We start from the raw sequence: 26,451 nt of genomic DNA, 5'->3' as shown, positions 1-26,451 counted from the left end.
GGTCAGCACTCCAGAACAAGTATTCTCAATGGTTTATTGTGCAAACACAACAGGAACGCATTTCGGCAGTACTGCCTTCATCGGCCTGTCGGGCGCCATCTTTGTTTACTATTTATATTATTTGTATTACATCACATGATTGTATCATTTAAGATCTTTTCAAACCAAAATGCATATATTCCTATTCGAATCAGTACACTGACAGTAAAAATTCTTTCTTATCATATTTGACATATCGTGTACTGAAATACAATTTGTCTAGTATCACTTTGTTCGTAGAATCACCCGAGAAAAGTCAAAACAATGACAATTGCTACACAATATCATACAAGGCCAAACAGGATGCATTTTATATTGTTAAAGTTTTGATTGTGAACATCTATTATTTGACATGGCCGTTTGGCCTTGTGGGATATTGTGTAGCGATATGTCAAATATGATGCGAAAGATTTTTTACTGTCAGTTTACTAGCCATAGCTTTAAAACTAAAATTATTTTGTCCCATCACTTCTCTACTAACCCTTATCCACATCCCCACAAATGTTACAAATTAACTGAAATTAAATTGCATTGAAATTAGGGAACTTCAGCCCTTAAAATATTAAATATTTGTATATTTTACCTTATATAAGGTTTCAAATGTGAACCTTAACAAATATTAATTACTTGAATTATGAAATACTTAGATTAAATTGAAGAAAACTATAAAATTTAAAAAATGTATTATACTAATAAATTCAATTTTAGAGAATGAAAAAAATAGTGAACCACTAATACATTGGAAAACACTCAATCATTTTAACTGCACTAAATTGATATTAAACTGGCATTCATAACCCAAATTATTCTGAAATATTTAATTATCCTAAAGCTAAAATAAAATATACCAGGGAAACACCAAACATCATTAAACATGTCATAATATTACATTAAACAATTTATTTTGAATTAACCGAATAGGCAACCCTAAAACTTTAAAATGATGGAGAAGTTTAGCTATGTTAAATGCATTATTTACTTACCTTAGAGTATGGTATATATGAGTAAGAGCATTCAAATTGATACTCTTTAAAAATTGATTGTGCTATCTGATGTTACTTGAAATTTAATACGATGAGCAGTTACCTACTGTCCCTTACTAACTTGAACTATGCGTTCAAGCGGCCTTCTATCTAAAAGAGAATTAAGCTGTGTTTAGGTAGGGTAAGGCAAATAAACCACACATAATACTGAATAGTTAAAAGGGAAAATTCTTTTTTAATTAATCTCAAAGATACAAATACAAAAGCAAGCTAGTCTTTGAGCATTACTTACTGCACTCATACTGTATAGCAATATAATATAATGACTTGAATTGACATTATGTCAGTTGTATATTAATTCAGTTCTATATACAATATAATTGCTTTCATAGATGTTATTTGTTTAAGTGCCTTCCACCTATGTTCGATTTTATGACTATAACCAATCCTAAACATAATAACATAATCTATAGTATAGCTTTTCATACGTTCAGTAACCAATACGTCCAATTTTGATGGCTTTTTATCTAACCATGATCTTCCTTTGAAAACTGACACTGAAAAGCACTAGTAAATAAACACACATATCTCTATATTAACAACAGACCAAATTATTAATATATGCTTAGGATACCTTGTACTCAGGAAGGAATAGTACTGTACTTCCCAAGCATTCTGGGACCCGTTTTACCATATACGGGCAATAATCTATATTCTTTAGGATTCCGCTTAATTTAGTTAATGTTATGAGTCAGGCCTAGAAATCAACGGAGTGTTTTACAAATGGCTGAAAACAGTAGTTTACAGAAGAGAACCCACTGTCGTTTTTTTACCACAGTTGCATGTGATGAAGGAGAGATGCATGATTTACAGATAGAAATCTTGTGGCAATTCACTAGAGAATGCAACGCAATGCACAGTGACTGTGGTGAAGTTTAACATTGTGTAGTTTGGGCTGCATTGTTGGTAGGCATGTGGAACCAGATGTCAGTTTATATGGATATGCAGGGGTCAGAGGCTTGATCTTTTCCAGACTTTTTTGTTCTTTGGACAGATTTCTTAGATAACTACTGTATTTTGAGCAAAGATTCTAAAGAAGTGGTCACTTATTATTATTATCACCAACCCTTACTGATGCTATTCCGGCAGACTTAAGCTCTTCTTAAAAATAAAAAAACTGCCCCCCTGCTAAAAAAATCTAGCATTGCTATGGTTTTTCATGGACAGCCTGTATGGAGAGCAATGTTATATCCATGAAAGAACAGGCCAATCTTTAAGAAATAGTAACTCTGTAAGTTAGCAACGCTCCTACCCATGGGTAGATAAAAAGATTTTTGCCCCACTTGGTAAAGTAGAATGTTGCCTCAGTAAGCCTCTTGAGGCATTAGGTCCTACTTTTAAGGACTATCTGGTACACCCATGCTTATGATGCACCAGGTAGCTGATAGAAAAGGTAAAGCTAACACAGTAAATATGATAAATAATTTAGAAGAAAGATATGCCTTAATTTTCATTAAACATGTCTCTTTCATGAATGCATATCATTCACAAATACAGTGAATAATCAAAGCAATGCATCTGTAAAAAACTGTTACTTTCTAAATATTAGTGTTATGAACAGTTTGAACTTTTGAACTATTCTAAAAACTGAAATTAGGTGTTAGAGTAAATTTTAAAATGTTTCTTTTAATGTCAGCTAAGGGTGTGATAGCTGCAATGGTAAAATTTGCAAAACATTTACAATTCCTAAAAGGAATTTACTTGATTTGACACCAACAACCAGTTACTTACTAATCAAATTAATTCCCCAAAACTACACCTTCAGAGCCCTTCGAATATGCTAACTAAAGGATGACAAAAGCAGTTAAGCCAACACAAGTCTGCCACTGGTGTTTTTGTTAAAATATTTAACTGCTTTTATCATTCGTATTTGTTGTTCTTAATTTGTCATTTTTCTTTTTATTATAAATCAGTGTTTATTAGGATGTGTCCTAATTCTTACCTTTTGTCAAATTAATTTTGACATGACTATTTAAGTAAAGTAACCTGAAACTTTACATTGCCTGACAGTCAGCCAGGCCTACTGTAGGCTAATGATCATTTTTTTAATGTTGTTTGATGTGCTGCACCTGCCCTTTCCAGTCAGTAATTACTATCAAACTGGCACTATGTCAGAATTGTAACTGAATGACTGATGGCCAATGCTGAATTATTGCTTGCTGGTTTTATTGAAGGTGTCATCTATTTTCATTGCTCAAAACTTGTCATTTTAGTTTTTTGATATCAATGTTAACTTGGGGTGGTCATATGTATGTCATCACCTTTAACTTGCCAGTGTTTAATTTTGAAACTAACTTAAAACTTTGTCTTGACCTACAACCAACAGTTCCTATAATGGGCACCACATCCAGCAAAGGAACCATGAATACATTAGAAATGGTGTTCATCAAGACACTGCTTAGCTCACATTGATCAAAATGGAAGATGATGATCATTATAACTTTTAGAGATCAGTTTCAGTCTATTTTTCTTTGGAAACCCAATAGCCTTTGAATCATACAATAGTAGTATTGATGCAGAACTGTATTGATGAATGATAATGAGAACACTATTTTGTAAAAGTTAAATTAAAGCAAAATGTTGCCTCTTTATGTCTTATTTAAATTGACACAGAAGGGTGTTTTCCCCAAGACATCATTAGCAAATTCACCTTTTTACGTGGCTAAAAATACCACTACTTAACCCATGTCAAGTTGCTCCCAAATTCAAGCAGAGGGGCGGGTATCTAATGATTTAACCAGCTTCAAAGTATGTGTCCAAATACTAGAATTGAAATGAATGACTTCTGGTTTCAAGGATGATAAGCTTTATCATAGATGTTGTCTATCTCAAATATAACATCCCATCCCCAATAAACATGGAAGTCCAGCCAATTTGTCCCCGCAACTTACTGTGATACGATTTGTCCATATTTTAAAGTAAACAATGCAAACGTTACATATAGCTCCTGAACGGCTCTATAAAGAGCTTCAAGTTGGCAGCTCATGGGCAAAAAAGGTTGCACGTTTCCTTACTTAAAATAGTACATTTCAAATGTCAGTATCAAAGTTAAATACAATAGAGGTGGGGTGATAATACATCTGTTAAAAGATGTGTGTGCATGCTTTTCTATTGATGGACAACACTTTTCCAAAGGTTGCTAAAGATGAGGCAGGGTCAGTCACATGGCACGCTGTAGCTAGACTGCCTCTACCTTAAACAGGCTGTTTTTCTACAAGCAACACCCTAATCCTGAATTTTCTTCAAACTTGAACCTCTCTGACGGGTCTTAGTTGTTTGAGAGTGACTTTGGCTGGGGACACAAGTTCAGATTCTCTTAATAGATTTTACAGGAGGAATCAGGAGGAAGTCAGCAAAGGCAGTTGGTAAATAAGACAGGGGTATGTAGAAGAATTTTGCATCCCGGCCAACAGAATAGCGAGTGCGGGGGTGCTGCGCCGTCAGCCCATGCTCCATGCAGTTGGTAACTAGAGTCAGGTTTTCGCTGCCACAGGAGATGGATGTCCTGGCATATTCACAATCTGTGGATGAAAGGAAAATCAGTTTCACACATGTTCACAGTACCAAGCATTAGTTTGCCCTTCAGTGTGTGTTATATTTATAATGACCATTGTTCCTGTTTTTTCCGTAGGTGCAGAGGACTCATATCCATAGGTAGTTTAGCTGGTAAGCAGTAAAACCTTGATAACTGTATATATATATATATATATATATATATATATATATATATATATATAATGATATTCTTTATGGTGGAGTTTTGTTTGATATATCTGGGCCATCAGGCCCTTATGCACAGAGCTCCGTGTAGGGATATATACAGTCTCTCTCTCTCCAACACCGGGGCTGAGCTCCTCAATCTCACTCAGATTAACAGTGATCCCTGCAGCACATGGGGGACTACAATTCCCATCACCCCGCACCTAATGCACATAGCACCGCCCCGGGCTCCAGCACAACACTTCTGCTCGATGCGCCAAAGGTTAAGTAGAGAGCGGCCACTCCCTCTAGCCGTACCAGTGGCTTGGAGATGTTGCAGTTCATGTAGGTGCATTAACATGATGATCCTCTTGTTGAAGTAAGTGCTGAGGGTGCCTTGATTGGGGGGTTTTGCAACTTGTTCCATATGCACAGCGAAGACTACTCAATGGGATAAGACTGGTTACAATGCTGGCATTTCCCTCAACCCTCACGACTGGTAGCTCTAATAGGTGTGCAAGTCTTTTTGCATACTTATTACCTGTGATGGGGCCTCCCTACAGATTTTATGTCTAAATAACCTTTGCGACCTACGATCTTCTGCAACACCTTGCACGATAAGCATGTCTCACCTACCCTGGGTATATACTGCAGTATTACTAGCCGGGGTACCAATGGGACATAAAGGTGGTGCCACCCACTTCTATAATGACTACTAGGCTTCCCACCGCCACCAACGATTGTAGGGCACACTTTGATCTTATGTCTAGAACCCACAGCTACCACGATTAGTACTGATTCTGTTTTCATTAGCTCTGTGAAAGAGATCGATCGAAATACACTGATCAGGCATGGGCATCACACCTTGCACAAATTCATTAGGCTTTCCTTAGTTTTTTAAATATGTGGCAAGTGACATTAAAGGCTCTACTTATGCAGACTGGACCTCTTGTCCCCAACATCTAAAGACCTCCTTTTTACCTTATACTATATGTGACTATAGAGGGCCTAGTTCCCCCAGATCAGAAAGTTTGTATCCCTTAATTAGGGTATGGCTAGTCATGCTTTAGAAGTGTTAGTTTAAATATTTGTTATGCATGTGTTCTGTTTGTGGGTGGGCCTTATCACCTATCACATGCACTTTCCAATGGCGTGCTGTGCAGCGCCTCTTGTGTGCCCTTACCAAGACTATGCTGGAGTGGAGAATTCCAATGTATTCTAACTTTTGTTAATATAATATTACTTTCACAGGTGTAATATATCTATGCTCAGGTACGATTCACCTAGGTATTCTGGTTTTAATGTCCTGTGTATTTGTCGATTAGGCTATCTAATTAGGGATCCTTATCCCAGAAGAATGCCCCAGACCTCTATCGGCTAAACATTAGGGCAGAAACATGTTGGCTTAGGGAGACAGTGTAAGCCACTGTCCTCAAATATCATCTCATTCTTGTTTTTAGATATACCTGTGGTCCCCACTGTTAAAGGTGTTATACCTGGGAACCACCAGGTATTTTTAGTTTATCTGGATCCCATCATTTGTCCAGTAGATCTTAATCTAAGAACTCCCTTCTTCGTTCAAGTTCACCAGGACACTGAGTCTGCCTTGGTGGCATTATCCTCTCAGGGTGGGAAGAGGTTGCCAATGCTGAAACATAACACAAACTGAGTGTGAGTCTTCCTCTTCCAAAAGAATGGTCTTCCCATGCATCCAGACAGTGTTTCTGTGACATCTATCACTCTGTATCTCACGAAAATGCCCAGTGGGATACGTTTACCATTACATATCATAGTGGCATCCACAATTTCAAGCCTCCATCAAACTGAATAGAGCTAGATCACTGTTGGATTATTTTGATATCTTAAATCACAAGCGCACACACAGTTTCATGTCTTTCTCACCCTGTATATTTTAGGAGTTCAAGTAGTCTAATGACAGTGTTCACCCTGTGTGACTAGAGTACACAAGGTTTCTTGCCAGAATCATTACTTCAGGCTTAGTTTGATGTCTGAGATATCGTATACCAAGTGACCTTGAAGAATCCAGTTTCATGCCTGTGTCTGCCTTTATCACCTATGAAAGCAAGAAATCGCTGATGCCTGGGTCACACTATCACAGGGCGTGCATGGACTGTAGATTATGAAACCCAATAGGCATAATGAGAGCAGGTATGGTACGTTTGTGGCTCCACTTATGTATAATTAGAGCAAAGCAAATAGCTTGCCCCTGGAAAACTATATTGTAAGAGCAGGCAGCATTAACAAAGATTACAACTGTGAGCATGCTCGCTTACAAGAGAATGACATTGTTTTCAAAGGTTAGTGCCCACATTCACTATTTCATGCACCCTATCAGACTCATATTCACAACTGCATGCACCTTAATACAACGAGCTAGCATTCTCCATTTAGTGATACATTCATCCACTTGTGCACACTAAGGGCTTACATTAATCCGTTTGTTAGCCTGAAGGATGAACAATAATCCTCTTATGCACCTAAAGTAAATATAATTATCTGAAGAACTTGAATTCAGTGTCTGGGGTGCCCAAAGTACTGACACTCACCTTTTGTACAACAAAGAGCCCACATTCACACACTTGTGCACCTTAAGTGGCCACAATCAATCTTCTGCACCGGCAGATCAGACATACTGTATTCGCTCCTGCCCTTTTAGGGCTCATAGTCTCAACAGTACACTTTGCCTTCTCTTGTGCATTATAAGAGCTTGTATTCACCATTCTATACACACAGAGCTTACATCTTTTACGTACCAAAAGAACTACAGTCTATCCTCTTATGTACCGCAAGAGCCTATGTTCACCCTCTTATGCATCAAAAGAGATAACATTATCATCTCAAACACCTATGAGGCTCCGACATTAGATATTGCATTTCAGAAGAACTCGTTATGACCATTGTCTCAAGAGGCTTTGCCACCACTGAGCCTGCTGGGGGAAGGAGGAGGGCTCATCTCAAATTGCTCCATAAAGCGGTGTCTGTCTCCCCCTGTGCCGGACCCTTTTGCTGCTGCTAGGACCAGGATTATATGCCCCAGGAGATTTTGTCACCACTGAACCTGCGGTGGGAAGGAGGAGGGCTCTTTTCACCTCACACTATAAAGCACTGTCCACCTCCCACAGCACAGGACTCACCCAGACACGCCCCAGGGCGAAGACCGGGCCAAGAGCAGGCTCGTCCGCACCCATCTGCGGGCAGATAAGTTTGGGCTGGGCCACCCCTCTTGGCTTTTGGACAGAGTCTTCAACTTAAGGTAGGACTCTTTTTCTACCTCTGGTGCCTCTTGTTTGCCTGTCCAGCTGCACTTACAAAAATGGGAATGAAAAAGCCGATTCATCAGTCTAACTCCGGAGACAAAGGAAACATCTCTAACCCTCTAATAACATCATATTTATCTCCTGCTATGGGGGCAACTGATATGGAATTAGAGCAAGTGGAAAACTGGATAGGCACTGTCCAAAAGCTGATTAAAGATCCAATAACCCACTCAGGCAACCAGCAGGAGGACTCTTATAGTACACTATTAACAGGAGTAAATGCTATCCATCCAAAGGCCCCTTTACCTGGTCAGCAATCTTTAGTCCCTGTTCAACTTACAAATCTTTGTGTTGTTCGTGATCCATCTGATGATATTTTTTTCACTGGTCCAAGAAGCCCCCATTCAAGTGTGCATTAATCTCCCCCCCAAAGCGTAAGCAGAGCAATGGGAAAAATCAGAGGGGTGCAACTAAGACTCATAAGCCAAAGCAAAAACCTGATGTTCTACCTAACAGCCCAGCTAACAAACCAGCTGTCAAGGGTTTACTCGCCCTCAGGTCTGAACAACTTAATATTTGCAAACCTTTCTTTGACAACTTGGAATCCCTACTGAAAGATTTTTGTCAGGATGTAACCTTGAAATTAAAAGATCTTGGGGATAAAGTGCAAATCTTGTCAGATAATCAAAGTAATATTTCACAGTCCTTTACGGGAACCTACTTCACCCGAAAGAGTCCTCCACCTGTCACTTATGAGCCCATCCTGCCCACGCCCATTGTCTCAAGATACACAATCACAGAGCGGCATATTGACAGTTGACAGGTGCTCAACACATTTGACCGCCACCAATTTGCAGACAATATTAGACATTAATCTATAGGTAGCGGCCAATTGGCCGCTTTCAATTACTTCCTGAGTGTACACTCTATGTGATAATCCTTACTGTTGTCCCTCTGGACAAGGACCCGCATGAAGTTTGAGGTGTCAAAAATACAAAGTTGCACATCAGGCTGGAGTACTGACTTGGTAGAGGAAATTCTCATGGTTCGGAGGGTAGGATGGCTTAGTCACGCCTCGGAAATCTTAACAGGGGACTGTGTGGTTGTGAACTTCAGAAGTTCTAATGAGGACAAGATACATGTCTTTCCACTGAGTTTCTTTTACTATCCATTATCTTCAGCAGTCTCAAATAGCGTAAAGCCCAGGAAAGAACCTATGTTAGCCAAAACTATTTCTACTCCTCAAACCCATGAAAACCGTTGTGCTCCTCTCTCTGGTCTATCAGATAACGACTGACTGGATAGTCCCAAATTGTCAGACTTTTCAAATTGGTAAAGACCAGGAGCTAACGCTTCTGGTAGTCGAGGAGCTGACTGTCAATAATATAAAACAACTGAAATAACAAATATAGGTGTTTGTCCTGGTTCATCTATTGAAACTGAGGCACAGTCGGACGCCTATAAATATAATCTGGGGACGCGTGTTTGCCCGAGAGCCCTCTAAAGCACTTTCACGCGCTCCCGCTCGCAGGACGCACGTTTTTTTGGACACAGAGGAGCACCGGTGAGGGGGCGGGGCCCGAGAGCCCTTTAAAGCACTTTCACGCGCTCCCGCTTGTGGGACGTGTGTCTGTTGGACGTAGAGGAGCACCGGTGAGGGGGCGGGGCCCGAGAGCCCTTTAAAGCACTTTCACGTGCTCACGGGTGGCACCCGGGCCAGGCCCGGGCCAAGGACGGGCCCGCCTGCACCCGTCAGAGGCCGTCTGAGGCTGGGCAGGGCCACCCCTCTAGGCCCTAAGGTACGTTTCTGGGCCCCTTTGTCTTGTGTTTGTCTTGTGTTTGTTAGAAGCGCCACGTGAGTGCTGGCTACCCTATTTAACATTTTTAAGCCGTTTGTGGCGGTGTTAGGCTTCCCTTAAGTGCCAGAGGCTTGACAAACATTACTACTCATTTTATACAAGAAAAATGCACTGGGTAATCTTTCATTTTTCTGGATTTGTGACTTGTATTTTGTTAGTACCCAGCAATGGGTAAACGGCACAATAAAGTTGAAAAAGCACACCAAAAACGCAGGGAGTCCTGCAAAGAGCAAAGGATTTAATCTCCTGGATTAAAATGATTTGTTATTTAAGGAGGTTGATGAACTTTTGAAAAACAATTCTCATCCATCTACAACAAAGAGTGAAACTCTGGGGACGGGGAAAAAAACTGAAATCTTCACTAGAAAGAAGAAGATACGAACAACATATTTCCCAGTTTTGACCTCACCAAGTGAGGTTTCTCTTGCCCCTAGGGGCGAAATTATGCATAAAACAGTAGCAACTCCATGCAGTACTGCAGATGTTCCATTTGGCCATTCCGTTTCTCCGTTCCATGGGAACTATGGCTATCCCCCCCTCACTAAGCCCAGATATTGTAGTGATTCCCAATTTTCCATGTACTAACCGTTCTGGGCCAACGGAGGAAGAGGGAGTTTTGCCTGCCTGTGTAACACACGTTCTGCATGAAGATGCCATTGAGAATGCTAGCCAGCAAAAAAATGCGCTCGTTTCTGGCGGTGCACAAACTTTGCATGAGAATGTTTATCTAGCCTGTGTTTTACGAAAGGTGGACGAAGTGAAGACCTCGGTTGTATCCTTAAAGGGTTGATGAGAGAGAATTTGGTGCCAAATTGTGGTTGTAGCTGCCAGAAAACAAGAAAGAAGGTGGGAATGGAAATGGGTGGGGGGATAACTGTACCCAAGCTAGGATTAATATCAGTCACTCCTCCCTTAGGGTAGCTATGAATCCTCTCCCTACAGATTCACTCCCGCCCCATGCTGAGAGCAATCAGTCTGAAGCCGCAAGTTTACGCCACAAGTGTACTGGAGTTTCTAATATTAGAGGTGCCTGGGGAGGTGTTTATACTGCAACACAGCCCAGCCCTGCGAAAGACGCATTTGAGGGGGCTGTTACACCTTGTGGGCCAGATGGAGCAGCTGGCCTCCATGGGATCCCAATTGGTTCAGGTATCTCCTTGACTGGTATTCCACTGCAGGTTCGACAGGTACAACACTCAGGCCAAATAATTCGAGCCAGTACTGTTTTTTTGATTAACGTTCCCAAACTGCCACCTGGTTCTTTCGAAGATCATGAATCCTTGACCAATAAGGTTATTAACTGGTTGTGCTTTAGATGGGATTGTCTTTCGGTTATTCGTTCGGATATCCGTGAGGTAGAAAGGCATAGACAACCAGGGCTAAATCATGATTATATCTCTGTTTGCTTTATTAAAAAGGCTACGGTGGACCATCTCATGGATTTCATAATCCGAACACGTGACCTGTGGGTCAAGAAAAGGGTTGGCATTAACCATTCTTTAAAACCACTCTGTATTTGCATACAAAGGAATATTAGTGAGCTAGCCCCGGCCCTGGAATGCAAACCTCCTGTGGATCACAATTCTTCTCATTCCCTGGACGCTATTGATTGACTAAATAGCAATCGGGATGTGTGTTCAGGTGTAACTACTGGGGACAATTGTATGGAAGAGGGACTCAGGCCCATCAACGGAAATGATCTAGCCAACCCTGAGCTCTTAATTTTAACATGGAATGCAGCTGGTCTCCGTAAGAAGCTGGAGGACACGGAGTGGGATACTTTTGTTGATAATTTTCACATTTGTTTGTTTCAAGAGACCTGGGCTGATGAGCAAATTTTTATCGATGTTTTTTTTTCATATAATATTCCTGCCCAGCAACCAGAGAAGGGCCAAGGCCATTTTAAAGGGGGATTACTAATGCTCATTAATAAGGACCTGCAATGTGAACACTTCTTGTTACAAATAGATTCTGTGGATTTAAGGGGAGTCCAATTTACACTACAACAGGAATTTAAAATTATTGTTATTAACGTATATGCGAGATCTGCTTCTAGGGGCCTCGAGTCTCAAACTTTGTTACAGTTGTCAGAATTTCTTGACTCCTTAAATCCCCCTTTTTATTTCATAATAGCAGGGGAATTAAACTGTACTTTTGAACCCTCGCATATACTCACTGGATTAACAGATGAGGAAGATGAGACGTGGGGAATACCACAGTTAATGAACAACTATCCGTGCACCCGTTCTCGTGTAGCCCACCAGCTAGCTATGTTTTGTTTAAAGTATGGTCTCAGGGCTTGTAATGGACGTTCACCCTCAGATTTAAACTTGGCACCCACTTTCAAACGAGGGATGTCCTCAAGTGTAATAAATTATTTTTTACTTGACATCAAGTTATGGCCTCAATTAAAGGACATAAAGGTAGAATCCCGATGTGAAAGTGATCATAACCCCCTGATATTATCTATGGACGGGAATGCTTTTAGGAGAACCCTGAATACACAACGTACAGTGGTCCCCTCTCCAGTATTGAATAATAACTTTACCAGGGTCTCGTGGCCAAAGGTTCTGTCTAGTCCTTATTCGATGGCTGGGACTCACAAATTGTTTACAGATGAGCTGGCAATCTATGAGGGATATGAAATTGATAACATTCCTATCCTAGACATTCATCAAGGAATGTTGAAGGGATTGCAGAGGTTCTTCTATAAAAAAAGATTAGAGCCAAAGTGGGTGATGTTTCTTCCAAGGGTGATAGAGGATGGTTCAATGAGGACTTCAGTAGGGCCAAATCTGAATTAAAAGCTGGTATTAAGATAGGCTCCTCAGTAGAGATTCAATCAGCTAGACGATCATATAGGAAGGCTCAAATATTAGCAAAAAAGCTATGGGAAGACTCAATATGGCAGGGCTTGATTCTCGCCACAGAAAACAACAATAATGTGATGTTCTGGGAGTTATTGTCTAGAGGGCAAGGAGGGGGCAGGAGGCGCATAAGGAACCATATTCAACCTGAGACTTGGGTAGATCATTTTACTCAACTCTATGCTGCCCCTCATAACCCTTCAGTTGGATACCCCCAGCACAAGATTCAACTACCCCTTGGTTGGGCAGCCGGGGTGACCAGCCTGAACCACTTGTCTTCTCCTTAGAGGAAACTAGAATCGCAATTAGTTCCCTAAAACCAGGAAAAGCGCCTGGGCCTGATAAGATACCAGGTGACCTATATAAATCACAAATAACTATCTGATCCTGGTATATCAATCTGATTTCACACAGAATCGCTGCTGGTGGTGCAATCCCATGCACCTGGAAGGGTGCTAAGATAATCCCCATTTTTAAAAAGGGTAATGCAAACGCCCCTGCCAGTTATAGACTCATTAGTCTGATTGATAATATGCAGATATTTTTTGCTAAACAACTGCTAGAGAGGTTAACTAGTTGGGTCAAAGAACATCAGGCCCTTTCTACGTTGCAAGCGGGTTTTCGTTCTAAAACCAGCATGATAGACCAGGTTTTTAGATTGACTCTCCTGTATTGGAAGTATGTGGTCCTCGCTAAACAACCCCTTTATGTTGTCTTCGTGGACCTCAGATCTGCCTTTGATTTGGTTTCCAGAGAAAAGCTTTGGGAAGCACTATCCAGATGGGCGTCCCCACCAATCTATTTTTTTTAATACAACGGTTACATGATAATACATATGCACAAGTGAGGTGGGGCGACCAAGGAGAATTGGCTGATAAGATCCCTATACGGAGGGGAGTACGCCAGGGCTGTGTTTTGGCTCCTACTCTATTTACGCTATTTATCAATAGAGTGGTACAAATGCTGTCCTTATGCTCCAATGATGCTCCTACTTTAAATGAGCAGAAGATCCCAACACTGCTCTTTGCTGATGATTCTTTTCTTATCTCCAAGACCCCTATGGGCCTCCAAATCCTTGTGGATAGATTCAAGTCCTTTTGCGATGGTCATGGTTTGGAACTGAATGTTAACAAAACAAAATTGATGGTGCTTACCTCCGGCTCCAGTCGAAGATGCACCATCAATTTGGATGGGGGCCTATTAAGTAGAGTCAAGACCATAGACTACTTGGGCGTGAGGCTTTCAAATAACTTGCACTGGGAGGAACAAATTGGCAAAAGTGTGGGGCTCCTTTAGCACAGAGCGGCTGCTATCTTGCGCATTTATAAGAATTATTTTTCTAAAGCTGTATCCCCAGCTATCAAAATCTATTTGGTAAAGGCGCAGGGTGCAGACGCCTATGGTGCTGAATTATGGGGTTTCTCCGAGAATAAAAGACTAGCAGTGGGAGAAAACAATTTTGCCAGGGCCCTACTTGCGTGCCCCCAGAGTACTCCTTTGATCCCCATGTTTCTGGACCTAGGCTTTAACCGCATAGCTGACTTGGTAGCCTTAAGACCCCTGTTATACTGGGTAAGGATCTGGACTGCTCCGGAACTTATTGTATACAGAGATTCAGTACTTGACATTCTAAGGAGGCCGGGAGTGGCCTCCATACCCTGGGTTATGCATGCATCCAACTGGTTCCGTACTCTGGGTCTACGAAGGTTTTGGGAAGAGCCACACAACTTGAAGACATCTGACAAGACCCTCTTGAAGACAGTATACTGGTCCCACATAACAAGTAATTTGGTTTGTTGTACATCTTATGGCAGATTGACAAATCAATTTACTGACCTTAAGTGGTATCCCCAATTTGAACATTATCTTGATTTGATCCCTGACCTACTGGGGAAGGGTCTCTATGCAAGCTTCCGCTTTGGAAGCCTCCCGCTGTTATCCTTAACTAGAAATTGGGGCGCGCCCTTATCTACTGATCTTTGCCCGGCTTGCCTTGGTTGCACTGAAACCATTGAAAATGTATGTTCTTTTGTCCTGCTTACATTTCCCCTAGGTCAAAATGGATCTGTGCAACCTGCCGAGATCTGGGCTTGAGGCAGTGTTTTATAGCTATTAGGATTTTAAAGAGTGATACTTCTAAAAATGTTATCCATTCCGTTTGCAAGTTCCTTACGACAGCTTGGCGTATACGACATCGCTCACTGAAATAAATCCTTTATTTTATCTTATTATCTATTTTAGACTGTAGAAGTTAGAAGGTTTGAAGGAAAGGGATGTATATTTTTAGCTATGTTTTAATCTATGTATATATATATATCAAGTCACCAAGCTCGTTTGCATCTTTTGATTGTATGTTTTTTTACATTTAGCTATTTATGATTTTATGCCTTGATGGCCTCAAAGATTGAATAAAGTTATTATTATTATTATTATTATTATTATTATTATTATTATTATTAATCTGAAATGTCCATTTTGGAATGTGGCTGGCCTGCAGTCCAAACTGGATATTGCTGAATAGACTGATTTAGTAAACTAGTTAATTATAATTTGTTTACAGGAGACTTGGACTTGTGATGCGGTTTACATAAATGGTTTTATGTCTATACATACATCAGCTCTCTATTTTGGTGGGGTCATCATAGAGGAGGTCTGCTGCCATTAAATTCCACCACTCTAGGCTGGACGATTCACACGCTTCTTGACTCCCCACACCTTCAAATTATCAACTTTTGGTACAGGACCAAGTAAGTGCTTATTTTAATTCACTCTTATCATAATACTTTTGCCATAAGCAACACAGAGATAGCACTCTGCCATGACCAATCCCTTAGAAAAGTCTTGAATGAGTTAGATAAGGATTATATTGTGACTTGAGGAGATGGGAGGTTAATTGTAGGTTGTGTACAAATCCTATTAACCTTGTTTTTGGGGTATCAAGTCATTATACTGATGAATATTCACATTTTGAGCATAATCAATGTGGGGATGTGTTTCATTCCACTCTGTAAAGTATTTTCTAGTCTTCACCATTGATCTTAATTCTACTCCAAGAGACCAGACTAAAGCTTAAACAGCAACAGCTGGCCTTAGATAGGGAATCCCTAGACATTGATGGGAAAGACAGAGGATGGGGTTAGGACCCCATGGTGGCAGCAGCAGTATTCCTGATAGTAATCCTGTTAGAGAGCATGATTCCAGGAATCTGCACAAGATAGTCCCCCCTTACAAGGAGGGGGATGACATCAACAAGTGGTTTGCTGCACTTGAGAGGGCCTCTATGGTACAGTTGGTCCCTCAAAGGCAGTGGACTGCTATTTTGTGGCTATCTTTCACTGGAAAGGGTAGGGATAGGCTCCTTACTGTTAGAGAAAGTGAAGCTAACAACTGCACAGTATTGAAGGATGCACTCTTGGATGGGTTTGGCTTAACCACTGAACAATACAGGATTAAGTTCAGAGACACCAGAAAAGACTGGACAGATTTTGTGGACTGTTCAGTGAAGGGTGGATACATGGCAGTAAGGTATCTGACTATGAAAGCCTGTATAATCTTATTCTGAGAGAGCATATTCTGAACAACTGTGTGTCTGACTTGTTGCACCAATACCTATTGGACTCGGACCTGACCTCTCCCCAAGAATTGGGAAAGAAGGCAGACAAGTGGGTCACAACAAGGGTGAACAGAAACGTTCACACAGGGGGTGACAAGGATGGCAAGAAGAAGGATGGTAAGTTTTCTGACAAGGGTGGGGACAAAGGTAAACATACTGAGTCTTCATCAGGCCCACAAAAATCCTCTGGGGGTGGTGGGTCCAAATCCTCTTTCAATAATCAACCTAAAAAGCCTTGGTGTTATTTGTGTAAAGTCAAAGGCCATTGGGCAACTGATTCCAGTTTTCCAAAGAAAAACACCAAACCTCCCACCACCACAACCCCTGCTGCAAATTCTAGTGCCTCTAGTAATAGCAGTGGTGGTGGGAAGCCTACTAATAGCCAATCCAAGGGTGTAGCTGGGCTCACTATTGGCAATGTAGTTGAGGTTGGTCTTGTTAGGGAGACCACAGAGACTGTTTTAGTCTCTGAAGATGCCATTGATTTAGCCACCTTGGTTGCTTGTCCCCTTAATATGGATAAGTACAAGCAACTTCCCCTAATAAATGGTGTTGAGGCCCAGGCCTACAGAAACACATGAGCCAGTGTAACTATGGTGATAGAGAAACTGGTCCACCCTGAACAACACCTACTTGGTCAGCAGTACCAGGTGACAGACGCTCATAACAACACTCTTAGCCACCCTATGGCTGTTGTGAATCTCAACTGGGCGCGGGCTTACTGGTCCAAAGAAAGTTGTGGTTGCCTCAGATTTACCTGTAGACTGTCTACTAGGGAATGATTTAGAGACATCAGCTTGGCGGAAGTGGAGTTGGAGGCTCATGCAGCAATGCTGGGCATTCATGGGCATATTTGTGCTTTAACCAGGGCTCAGGCCAAAAAGCAAAAAGGACAGGGTAACTTGGATCCTGGAAGAATGGGACAAGCGCTCCCTAAAGCTAGGGGTAACAAGGGTAAATCCCTACCCCTCCCTCTACAGATGATTCCCCTTCTGAGGAAGAGGAATTTCCTCCCTGTGCAGAACCTTCACCAGATGAGCTGGCAGCAGACACTGCTGAGCTTTTCGGTTGAGGGGGGCCTGCCAGGGAAGAGCTGAGTGTGGCACAGCAAACCTGTCCCACATTAAAGGGTTTCAGACAGCAAGCTGTCAAGCAGCAAAATGGGGCTGTCAGTGACAGCCATAGAGTTTACTGGGAGGATAACCTCTTGTACACAGAGGCAAGGGACCCAAAACCTGGAGCAGCCAGGAGATTGGTCATTCCCCTGCAGTACAGAGAATTCCTCCTAACTCTTGCACATGACATTCCTTTGGCTGGGCATTTGGGCCAGATCAAAACTTGGGAAAGACTTGTCCCCTTGTTTCACTGGCCTATGATGTCAGAGGACACCAAAGATTTTTGCAAGTCTTGTGTGACCTCCCAAGCCAGTGGCAAGACTGGTGGCACTCCAAAGGCCCCTCTAATTCCACTTCCAGTGGTTGGGGTGCCCTTTGAAAGGGTAGGGGTTGACATAGTTGGCCTCCTTGACCCTCCTACTGCTTCAGGCAATAGGTTTATCTTGGTGGTTGTGGACCATGCCACAAGATATCCTGAAGCAATTCCTCTAAGGACCACTACAGCTCCTGCAGTGGCAAAGGCCCTCCTGGGAATCTTTTCCAGGGTGGGTTTTCCTAAAGAGGTAGTATCAGACAGGGGTAGCAACTTCATTTCTGCATACTTGAAAGCAATGTGGAAGAAGGTGGTGTTACCTACAAGTTCACCACTCCTTACCATCCACAGACTAATGGACTGGTAGAGAGGTTTAATACAACTCTCAAAGGTATGATAATGGGACTCCCTGAAAAACTCAGGAGGAGATGGGATGTCCTGTTAACTTGCCTCCTTTTTGCTTACAGGGAGGTAGCCCAGAAAGGAGTGGGCTTTAGCCCCTTTGAACTCCTCTTTGGACACCCTGTAAAAGGTTCACTCACTCTTGTGAAGGAGGGTTGGGAACAACCTTTAAAAGCTCCTAAACAGGACATAGTGGATTATGTAATTGGCCCAAGATCCAGAATGGCTGAGTACATGAAAAAGGCCAGTAAAAACCTTCAGGCCAGCCAGGAGCTGCAAAACCAATGGCATGACCAGAAGGCTATTCTGACCCAGTACCAACCAGGACAGAAGATGTGGGTATTGGAGCCTGTGACCCCAAGAGCACTCCAGGACAAATGGAGTGGACCCCATCTAATTGTTGAGAAAAAGGGTGAGGTTACCTATTTGGTAGACCTGGGCACTGCCAGGAGTCCCCTTAGGGTGATTCATGTCAACCGCCTAAAACCCTACTATGACAGGGCTGATCTCACCCTGCTCATGGCAATAGATGAGGGACAGGAAGAAGAGAGTGACCCTCTCCCTGATCTCTTTTCCACCACTGAAGCAGATGCCTTAGTGGAGGGAGTAATTCTAGCAGATTGTCTGACTGCAGAACAGAAAGACAACTGCATCAATCTCCTAGGACAATATTCTGACCTCTTTTCAATTGTGCCAGGTACAACATCCTGGTGTGAACACACAATTGATACTGGAGACAGCCTGCCTGTCAAAAGTAAGATTTATAGGCAGCCTGACCATGTCAGAGACTGCATTAAACAAGAGGTGCAGAAAATGTTGGATCTGGGAGTGATTGAGCCTTCTGAAAGCCCATGGGCTAGCCCAGTGGTGCTTGTACCAAAGCCTCACACCAAAGATGGAAACAGGGAGATGAGGTTTTGTGTAGACTACAGAGGTCTCAATCAGGTGACAAAAACTGATGCTCACCCTATACCCAGGGCAGATGAGCTCATTGATACACTGGCATCTGCCAAGTATCTTAGCACTTTTGATTTGACTGCAGGGGATTGGCAGATCAAATTGGCAGAATATGCTAAACCAAAGACTGTATTTTCAACTATAGGAAGGCACTACCAATTTATGCCCTTTGGTTTGAAAAATGCACCTGCCACTTTTCAGAGGTTGGTGAACACAGTCCTGCAAGGGTTGGAGGCTTTCACTGCAGCATATCTTGATGATATTGCTGTCTTTAGCTCAACCTGGGATGAGCACCTGGTCCACCTTTGGAAAGTTTTGGAGGCCCTGCAAAAGGCAGGCCTCACTATGAAGGCCTCAAAGTGTCAGATAGGGCAGGGGAAAGTGGTTTATTTGGGCCACCTGGTAGGTGGAGAACAGATTGCACCACTACTGTACAGGGGGAAATCCAGACAATCATGGATTGGATTCCCCCTACAACTCAGACCCAGGTGAGAGCCTTTTTAGGCCTCACAGGGTATTATAGGAGATTCACTAAAAATTATGGCTCCATAGCAGCCCCTTTTAATGATCTCACAAGTAAGAAAATGCCTAAAAAGGTATTATGGACAGCTAGCTGTCAGAAAGCTTTTGAGGAGCTCAAACAGGCCATGTGCTCTGCACCTGTCCTAAAAAGCCCATGTTACTCCTAGAAATTCATTGTTCAAACTGATGCATCTGAATTAGGGTAGGGGCAGTCTTATCACAACTGAATTCTAAGGGCCAGGATCAACTAGTTGCTTTTATCAGCAGAAAGTTGAACACTAGAGAAAAGCGTTGGTCTGCCATAGAGAGGGAGGCCTTTGCTGTGGTCTGGGCACTGAAAAAGTTGAGGCCATACCTGTTTGGCACTCACTTTATTGTTCAGACAGACCACAAGCCTCTACTTTGGCAAAAACAAATGAAAGGTGAAAACCCTAAATTGTTGAGGTGGTCCATATCTCTACAGGAAATGGACTATACAGTGGAACATAGACCTGGGAGTACGCACTCCAATGCAGATGGACTCTCCAGATATTTCCACTTAGACAATGAAGACTCATCAGGTCATGGCTAGTCTTATTGTCCTTCAATTTGGGGGGGGTTGAGTAGGAAAGAACCATCTTGCCTGGCATGTTACCCCCATATTTCACTGTATGTATGTTGTTTTAGTCCTTGTGTCACTGGAACCCTGCCAGGCAGGGCCCCAGTGCTCATAGTATGTGCCCTGTATGTGTTCCCTGTGCGGTGCCTAACTGTATCACTGAGGCTCTGCTAACCAGAACATCAGTGTTTATGCTCTCTCTGCTTTCCAAATTTGTCACTACAGGCTAGTGACTAAATTTACCAATTAACATTGGTATACCGGTACACCCATATAATTCCCTTGTATATGGTACTGAGGTACCCAGGGTATTGGGGTTCCAGGAGATCCCTATGGGCTGCAGCATTTCTTTTGCCACCCATAGGGAGCTCTGACAATTCTTACACAGGCCTGCCACTGCAGCCTGCGTGAAATACCATCCACGTTATTTCCCAGCCAATTACCACTGCACATAAGTAACTTAAAAGTCACCTATACGTCTAACCTTCACCTATTGAAGGTTGGGTGCAAAGTTACTTAGTGCCAAGGTGCCCCCACATCGTTCAGGGCAAATTCCCCGGACTCTGTGAGTGTGGGGACACCATTACATGCGTGCACTATATGTAGGTCACTACCTATGTCTAGCGTCACAATGGTAACTACGAATATGGCCATGTAAGATGTCTAAGATCATGGAATTGTCACCCCAATACCATTCTGGTACTGGGGGACAATTCCATGATCCCCCAGGTCTATAGCACAGAACCCGGGTACTGTCAAACTGCCTTTCCGGGGTTTCCACTGCAGCTGCTGCCAACCCCTCAGACAGGTTTGTGCCCTCCTGGGGTCCAGGCAGCCCTGGCCCAGGAAGGCAGAACAAAGGATTTCCTCTGAGAGAGGTTGTTACACCCTCTCCCTTTGGAAATAGGTGTGAAGGGCTGGGGAGGAGTAGCCTCCCCCAGCCTCTGCAAATGCTTTGATGGGCACAGACGGTGCCCATCTCTGCATAAGCCAGTCTACACTGGTTCAGGGATCCCCCAGCCCTGCTCTGGCGCGAAACTGGACAAAGGAAAGGGGAGTGACCACTCGCCTGACCAGTACCTCCCAGGGGAGGTGCCCAGAGCTCCTCCAGTGTGTCCCAGACCCCTGCCATCTTGGAAACAGAGGTGTTGGGGGCACACTTGACTGCTCTGAGTGGCCAGTGCCAGCAGGTGAGGTCAGAGGCTCCTTCTGATAGGCTCTTACCTCTCTTGGTAGCCAATCCTCCTATCTTGGTAGCCAAACCTCCTTTTCTGGCTATTTAGGGTCTCTGCTTTGGGAAATTCTTAAGATAACGAATGCAAGAGCTCACCAGAGTTCCTCTGCATCTCCCTCTTCGACTTCTACCAAGGATCGAACGCTGACTGCTCCAGGCACCTGCAAAACCGCAACAACGTAGCAAGACGACTACCAGCAACATTGTAGCGCCTAATCCTGCAGGCTTTCTCGACTGTTTCCAGGTGGTGCATGCTATGGGGGTAGCCTGCCTTCACCCTGCACCAGAAGCTCCGACTAAATCTCCCGTGGGTCGACGGAATCTTCCCCCTGCTAATGCAGGCACCAAAAGACTGCATCACTGGTCCTCTGGGTCCTCTCTCATCCTGATGAGCGTGGTCCCTGGAACACAGCAACTCTGTCCAAGTGACTCCCACAGTCCAGTGACTCTTCAGTACAAGTTTGTTGGAGGTAAGTCCTTGCCTCCCCATGCTAGACTGCAAAGCTGTGTACTGCGTGATTTGCAGCAGCCCCGGCTTCTGTGCACTCTTCCAGGATTTCCTTCATTCACAGCTTAGCCTGGGTCCCCAGCACTCGGTCCTGCAGTGCACAACCCTCTGAGTTGGCCTCCGGCATCGTGGGACCCTCCTTTGTGACTTCGCGTGGACTCTGATTCACTAATCTTCTAAGTGCCTGTTGGGGTACTTCATCATAGAAGAGGTCAGACAAGCTATGAAGGGGAGTGTGATAAATAAGGCCTCCAACCCTGATGAGGTGCCAATGGACCTTTTTTTTAATAATAATATCGATCTATGGCTTTACTTATCACAAATGTTCTACTGAGCGCAGTCACTGCTGGTGTATCCAAATAATGGTAAAACTCCATTATTGTTCCTATTTTAAAAAAAGATGACAGAGCAGGCCACTGTTGCTAGCTCTCAATGTCTCTACTCGATTCAACAAGTAAAGTTTTAGGAAGGATTCTGCTGGATCACCTGTAGGCTTGGGTAGCTGACAAATGCAGATTTTCCCTAGTTCAGCATTAGTTCAGGCAGGGCATTGGTACCACTGAACAATGTCTAAATCTACAACTAATTATATGTAAATACTCACAGGCAAAGAAAGTCTGTTTGTACTTAGCCTTTATGGATCTCACCCGAGCCTTGGACTGGGTGGACAGAGGTAAACTCTAACATGAAATGCTAGACATGGGTGTGAAGGCAGCTCTGGTTCATTTCCTGACCCAAATGCATGAGGCAGTGACAGGTTGCATAAAGTATGGAATTAATTGGGAATGCACAGATCCCATCAATATGAATCTTGGTGTAAGAGAGGGGTGTGTGCTGGCCCAGTTTCCCTTTTGCCTATATATCAATGATTTGCACACTCTCTGACTACTGGGGAGGCAGATAACCTTAGGCCGGGAGCAAGAAAACGCCCTGCTCTGTTATATGCAGATGACTGTGTCCTGATGTCAAGAACTGGGGTGGGCCTTCAGATCTTTTTAAATAGATTTGTTTCTTTTCGGAATGAATTGGGTTTACTGGCAAATACCACTAAGTCACATACTAAGGCCTTAGGGCCTACCCATATCAATGTAAGATCACATTTTATTATTAAGGAAAAACTTGTACATGTTTCAACTTTCACCTATTTGGGCATTCATTTTGCTCATAAAGGTGCTTGATCTCATTTAAGTTAGATTGCAAGCCACTGGATGTCATGATTAAGATGTACATTGCTTGTTGCTGCTCTTCTATAATATATGTTGCTGGGGCACGGGGATACTGTGATACTGCGCTCTTACAGGCAAATGAAAATATGTTTGTAAGAAGGCTCCTGTCTGTTCCTAATTATCTAGCTATATTTATCTGCCACACAAAACTAGGCTTATTGAATTTGGAAGATCGTATTAAGGTAGATCCTCTATAGCTGTGACATTCAGTCTGGGCCAGACATTAGTGTTTTAAATCAGGAAATCATTAATGATTGTTTACAATTAGACAATGCTCACAGTACTTTTTGGCTAAGATATGCCAAAGAAAATAATTGCATTGCTAGGGAGACCTGATTTATTTTATAGCCCACAAAGTTGGACTTCCATTTCCAAAATTCAACTAAAGACAGATTTATTTTCTGCTTGCAGGCAGCGAAGAGAAAGAAGAGAGGTGGGGAAGAAAAGAATGCCTGCCTAAGTTCCATTTGTGACCTCATTTACTTAAACTTTCCTCTCTGACATCGCCAGAGATTCTATTTGGTAAATTTTAGATTTAATATAGTCCATTTCCGCGTTTCCCATCTCAGCAAAGCATATCACGAAACTGAACTTACACCCTATCTTTTGTGATTTGCGTTCTGCTCAGTTCACACTTCACTTTTTCTTCTTTTGTAAAGTATATGTTACACCCAATCTAAAATTCTTACTTCCATTGTGAGGTCTTTGAATATGAGAAGATGTAGACCTGCCTTGTTCTATCTTCAGTGTTTGGAATCAGAGTACATTTGCATGATGGCCTACAACTTTATTTCTGGTGCTGTTAGATTGAGGAAATTGATGGGGAAGTAACTTTATTGATAGTTTTTTAATTGTGGTATTTTAAGTCTGTTAATTGTTTATTACACTGCCCATACCTGTACAAACTATCCATGCTTTTGATTTCTGAGGGGTGTTGGATGACTGAAATCATGATTGAAATTTGCAAATGTACTTAAAATGTTTCATTTTATTGTTATTTCTCAAATCTTAACATTGGATATTGCATGCTGACTTTAAATGAGATACATTGTATGGAAATGTTTTATGTACTTATGCTTTTATGGTTATTAACTGAATAAAGCTTGCTTGATGGTGGTAACCATACCATTGTACCAAAGAGCTCATATTCACCAATTACTGCATCTATGGTATTACCAACCACAATCACATGAGCCCAGAAAAATCACAGTCAACTTATTAAGGACCTAAGGCCCATATTTATACTTTTTGACGCTAAACTGCGCTAACGCAGTTTAGCGTAAAAAAATTTAGCGCCGTCTAACGCCATTCTGAAGCGCCATGCGGGCGCCGTATTTATGGAATGGCGTTAGCCGGCGCAAGCAGACCGGCGCTGCCTGGTGTGCGTGGAAAAAAACCACGTAGACCAGGCAGCGCCGGCGTTGGGAAAAAATGACGTTAGGGCGTCTTAAAATGGGGCAAGTCAGGTTGAGGCAAAAGAATCGCCTCAACCCGATTTGCGCCATTTTTTTACGACGCCATTTCATGACTCCTGTCTTAGTAAAGACAGGAGTCATGCCCCCTTGCCCAATGGCCATGCCCAGGGGACTTGTGTCCCCTGGGCATGGTCATTGGGCATAGTGGCATGTAGGGGGGCACAAATAAGGCCCCCCTATGCCACCCAAAGAAAATTAAAAAATATAAAAAATTATACTTACCTGAACTTACCTGAATGTCCCTGGGGTGGGTCCCTCCACCCTTGGGTGTCCTCCTGGTGTGGGCAGGGGTGGCAGGGGGGTCCCTGGGGGCAGGGGAGGGCACCTGGGGGCTCATTTTGAGCCCACAGGCCCCTTAACGCCTACCCTGACCCAGGCGTTAAATAGTGGTGCAAATGCGGGGTTTTTTGACCCGCCACCTCCCGGGCGTGATTTTTGCCCGGGAGTATAAATACGACGCATTTGCGTCGCCGTCATTTTTTTAGACGGGAACGCCTTCCTTGCATCTCATTAACGCAAGGAAGGCGTTCATGCAAAAAAATGACGCTATTTGCCCATACTTTGGCGCTAGACGCGTCTAACGCCAAAGTATAAATGTGGCGTTCGTTTTGCGCCGAATTTGCGTAAAAAAAAACGACGCAAATTCAGCGCAAACGGAGTATAAATACGGGCCTAAGGCCCATATTTATACTTTTTGACGCTAAACTGCGCTAACGCAGTTTAGCGTCAAAAAATTTAGCGCCGTCTAACGCCATTATGAAGCGCCATGCGGGCGCCGTATTTATGGAATGGCGTTAGCCGGCGCAAGCAGACCGGCGCTGCCTGGTGTGCGTGGAAAAAAAACACGTAGACCAGGCAGCGCCGGCGTTGGGAAAAAATGACGTTAGGGCGTCTTAAAATGGGGCAAGTCAGGTTGAGGCAAAAGAATCGCCTCAACCCGATTTGCGCCATTTTTTTACGACGCCCAGACGCCATTTCATGACTCCTGTCTTAGTAAAGACAGGAGTCATGCCCCCTTGCCCAATGGCCATGCCCAGGGGACTTGTGTCCCCTGGGCATGGTCATTGGGCATAGTGGCATGTAGGGGGGCACAAATAAGGCCCCCCTATGCCACCCAAAGAAAATTAAAAAATATAAAAAATTATACTTACCTGAACTTACCTGAATGTCCCTGGGGTGGGTCCCTCCATCCTTGGGTGTCCTCCTGGGGTGGGCAGGGGTGGCAGGGGGGGTCCCTGGGGGCAGGGGAGGGCACCTGTGGGCTCATTTTGAGCCCACAGGCCCCTTAACGCCTACCCTGACCCAGGCGTTAAATAGTGGCGCAAATGCGGGGTTTTTTGACCCGCCACCTCCCGGGCGTGATTTTTGCCCGGGAGTATAAATACGACGCATTTGCGTCGCCGTCATTTTTTTAGACGGGAACGCCTTCCTTGCATCTCATTAACGCAAGGAAGGCGTTCATGCAAAAAAATGACGCTATTTGCCCATACTTTGGCGCTAGATGCGTCTAACGCCAAAGTATAAATATGGCGTTCGTTTTGCGCCGAATTTGCGTCGAAAAAAACGACGCAAATTCGGCGCAAACGGAGTATAAATACGGGCCTAAATGTCTTACAATTCACTCATTTGTGCACACCAAGATGACAACGTTGCTGTGTCCTGAACCTTAAGCCCACAATTTGCTGTCATGCAAGTGAAATTCA

At 43.2% G+C, this 26,451-nt stretch overlaps 1 protein-coding gene across 1 annotated transcript in view; it reads right to left on the bottom strand.

Annotated features, from left to right (window-relative positions):
• Positions 1-1,237: 1,237 nt before the first annotated feature.
• LOC138292337 (retinol dehydrogenase 7-like) overlaps positions 1,238-26,451 on the bottom strand; it is a 59,718-nt gene continuing 34,504 nt past the window's right edge. The window contains exon 5 of the mRNA XM_069230888.1: positions 1,238-4,603. Coding sequence (XP_069086989.1) covers positions 4,389-4,603 — 215 coding nt within the window. The 3' untranslated portion in view covers positions 1,238-4,388. The remainder of the gene's footprint in view (positions 4,604-26,451) is intronic.

The sequence above is a fragment of the Pleurodeles waltl genome, chromosome 4_2 (genome assembly GCF_031143425.1).
Source record: "Pleurodeles waltl isolate 20211129_DDA chromosome 4_2, aPleWal1.hap1.20221129, whole genome shotgun sequence".
Classification (NCBI taxonomy): Eukaryota; Metazoa; Chordata; class Amphibia; order Caudata; family Salamandridae; genus Pleurodeles; species Pleurodeles waltl.
Note: the sequence above shows the minus strand (reverse complement) of the source record. Positions and strands in the feature narration are given on the sequence as shown.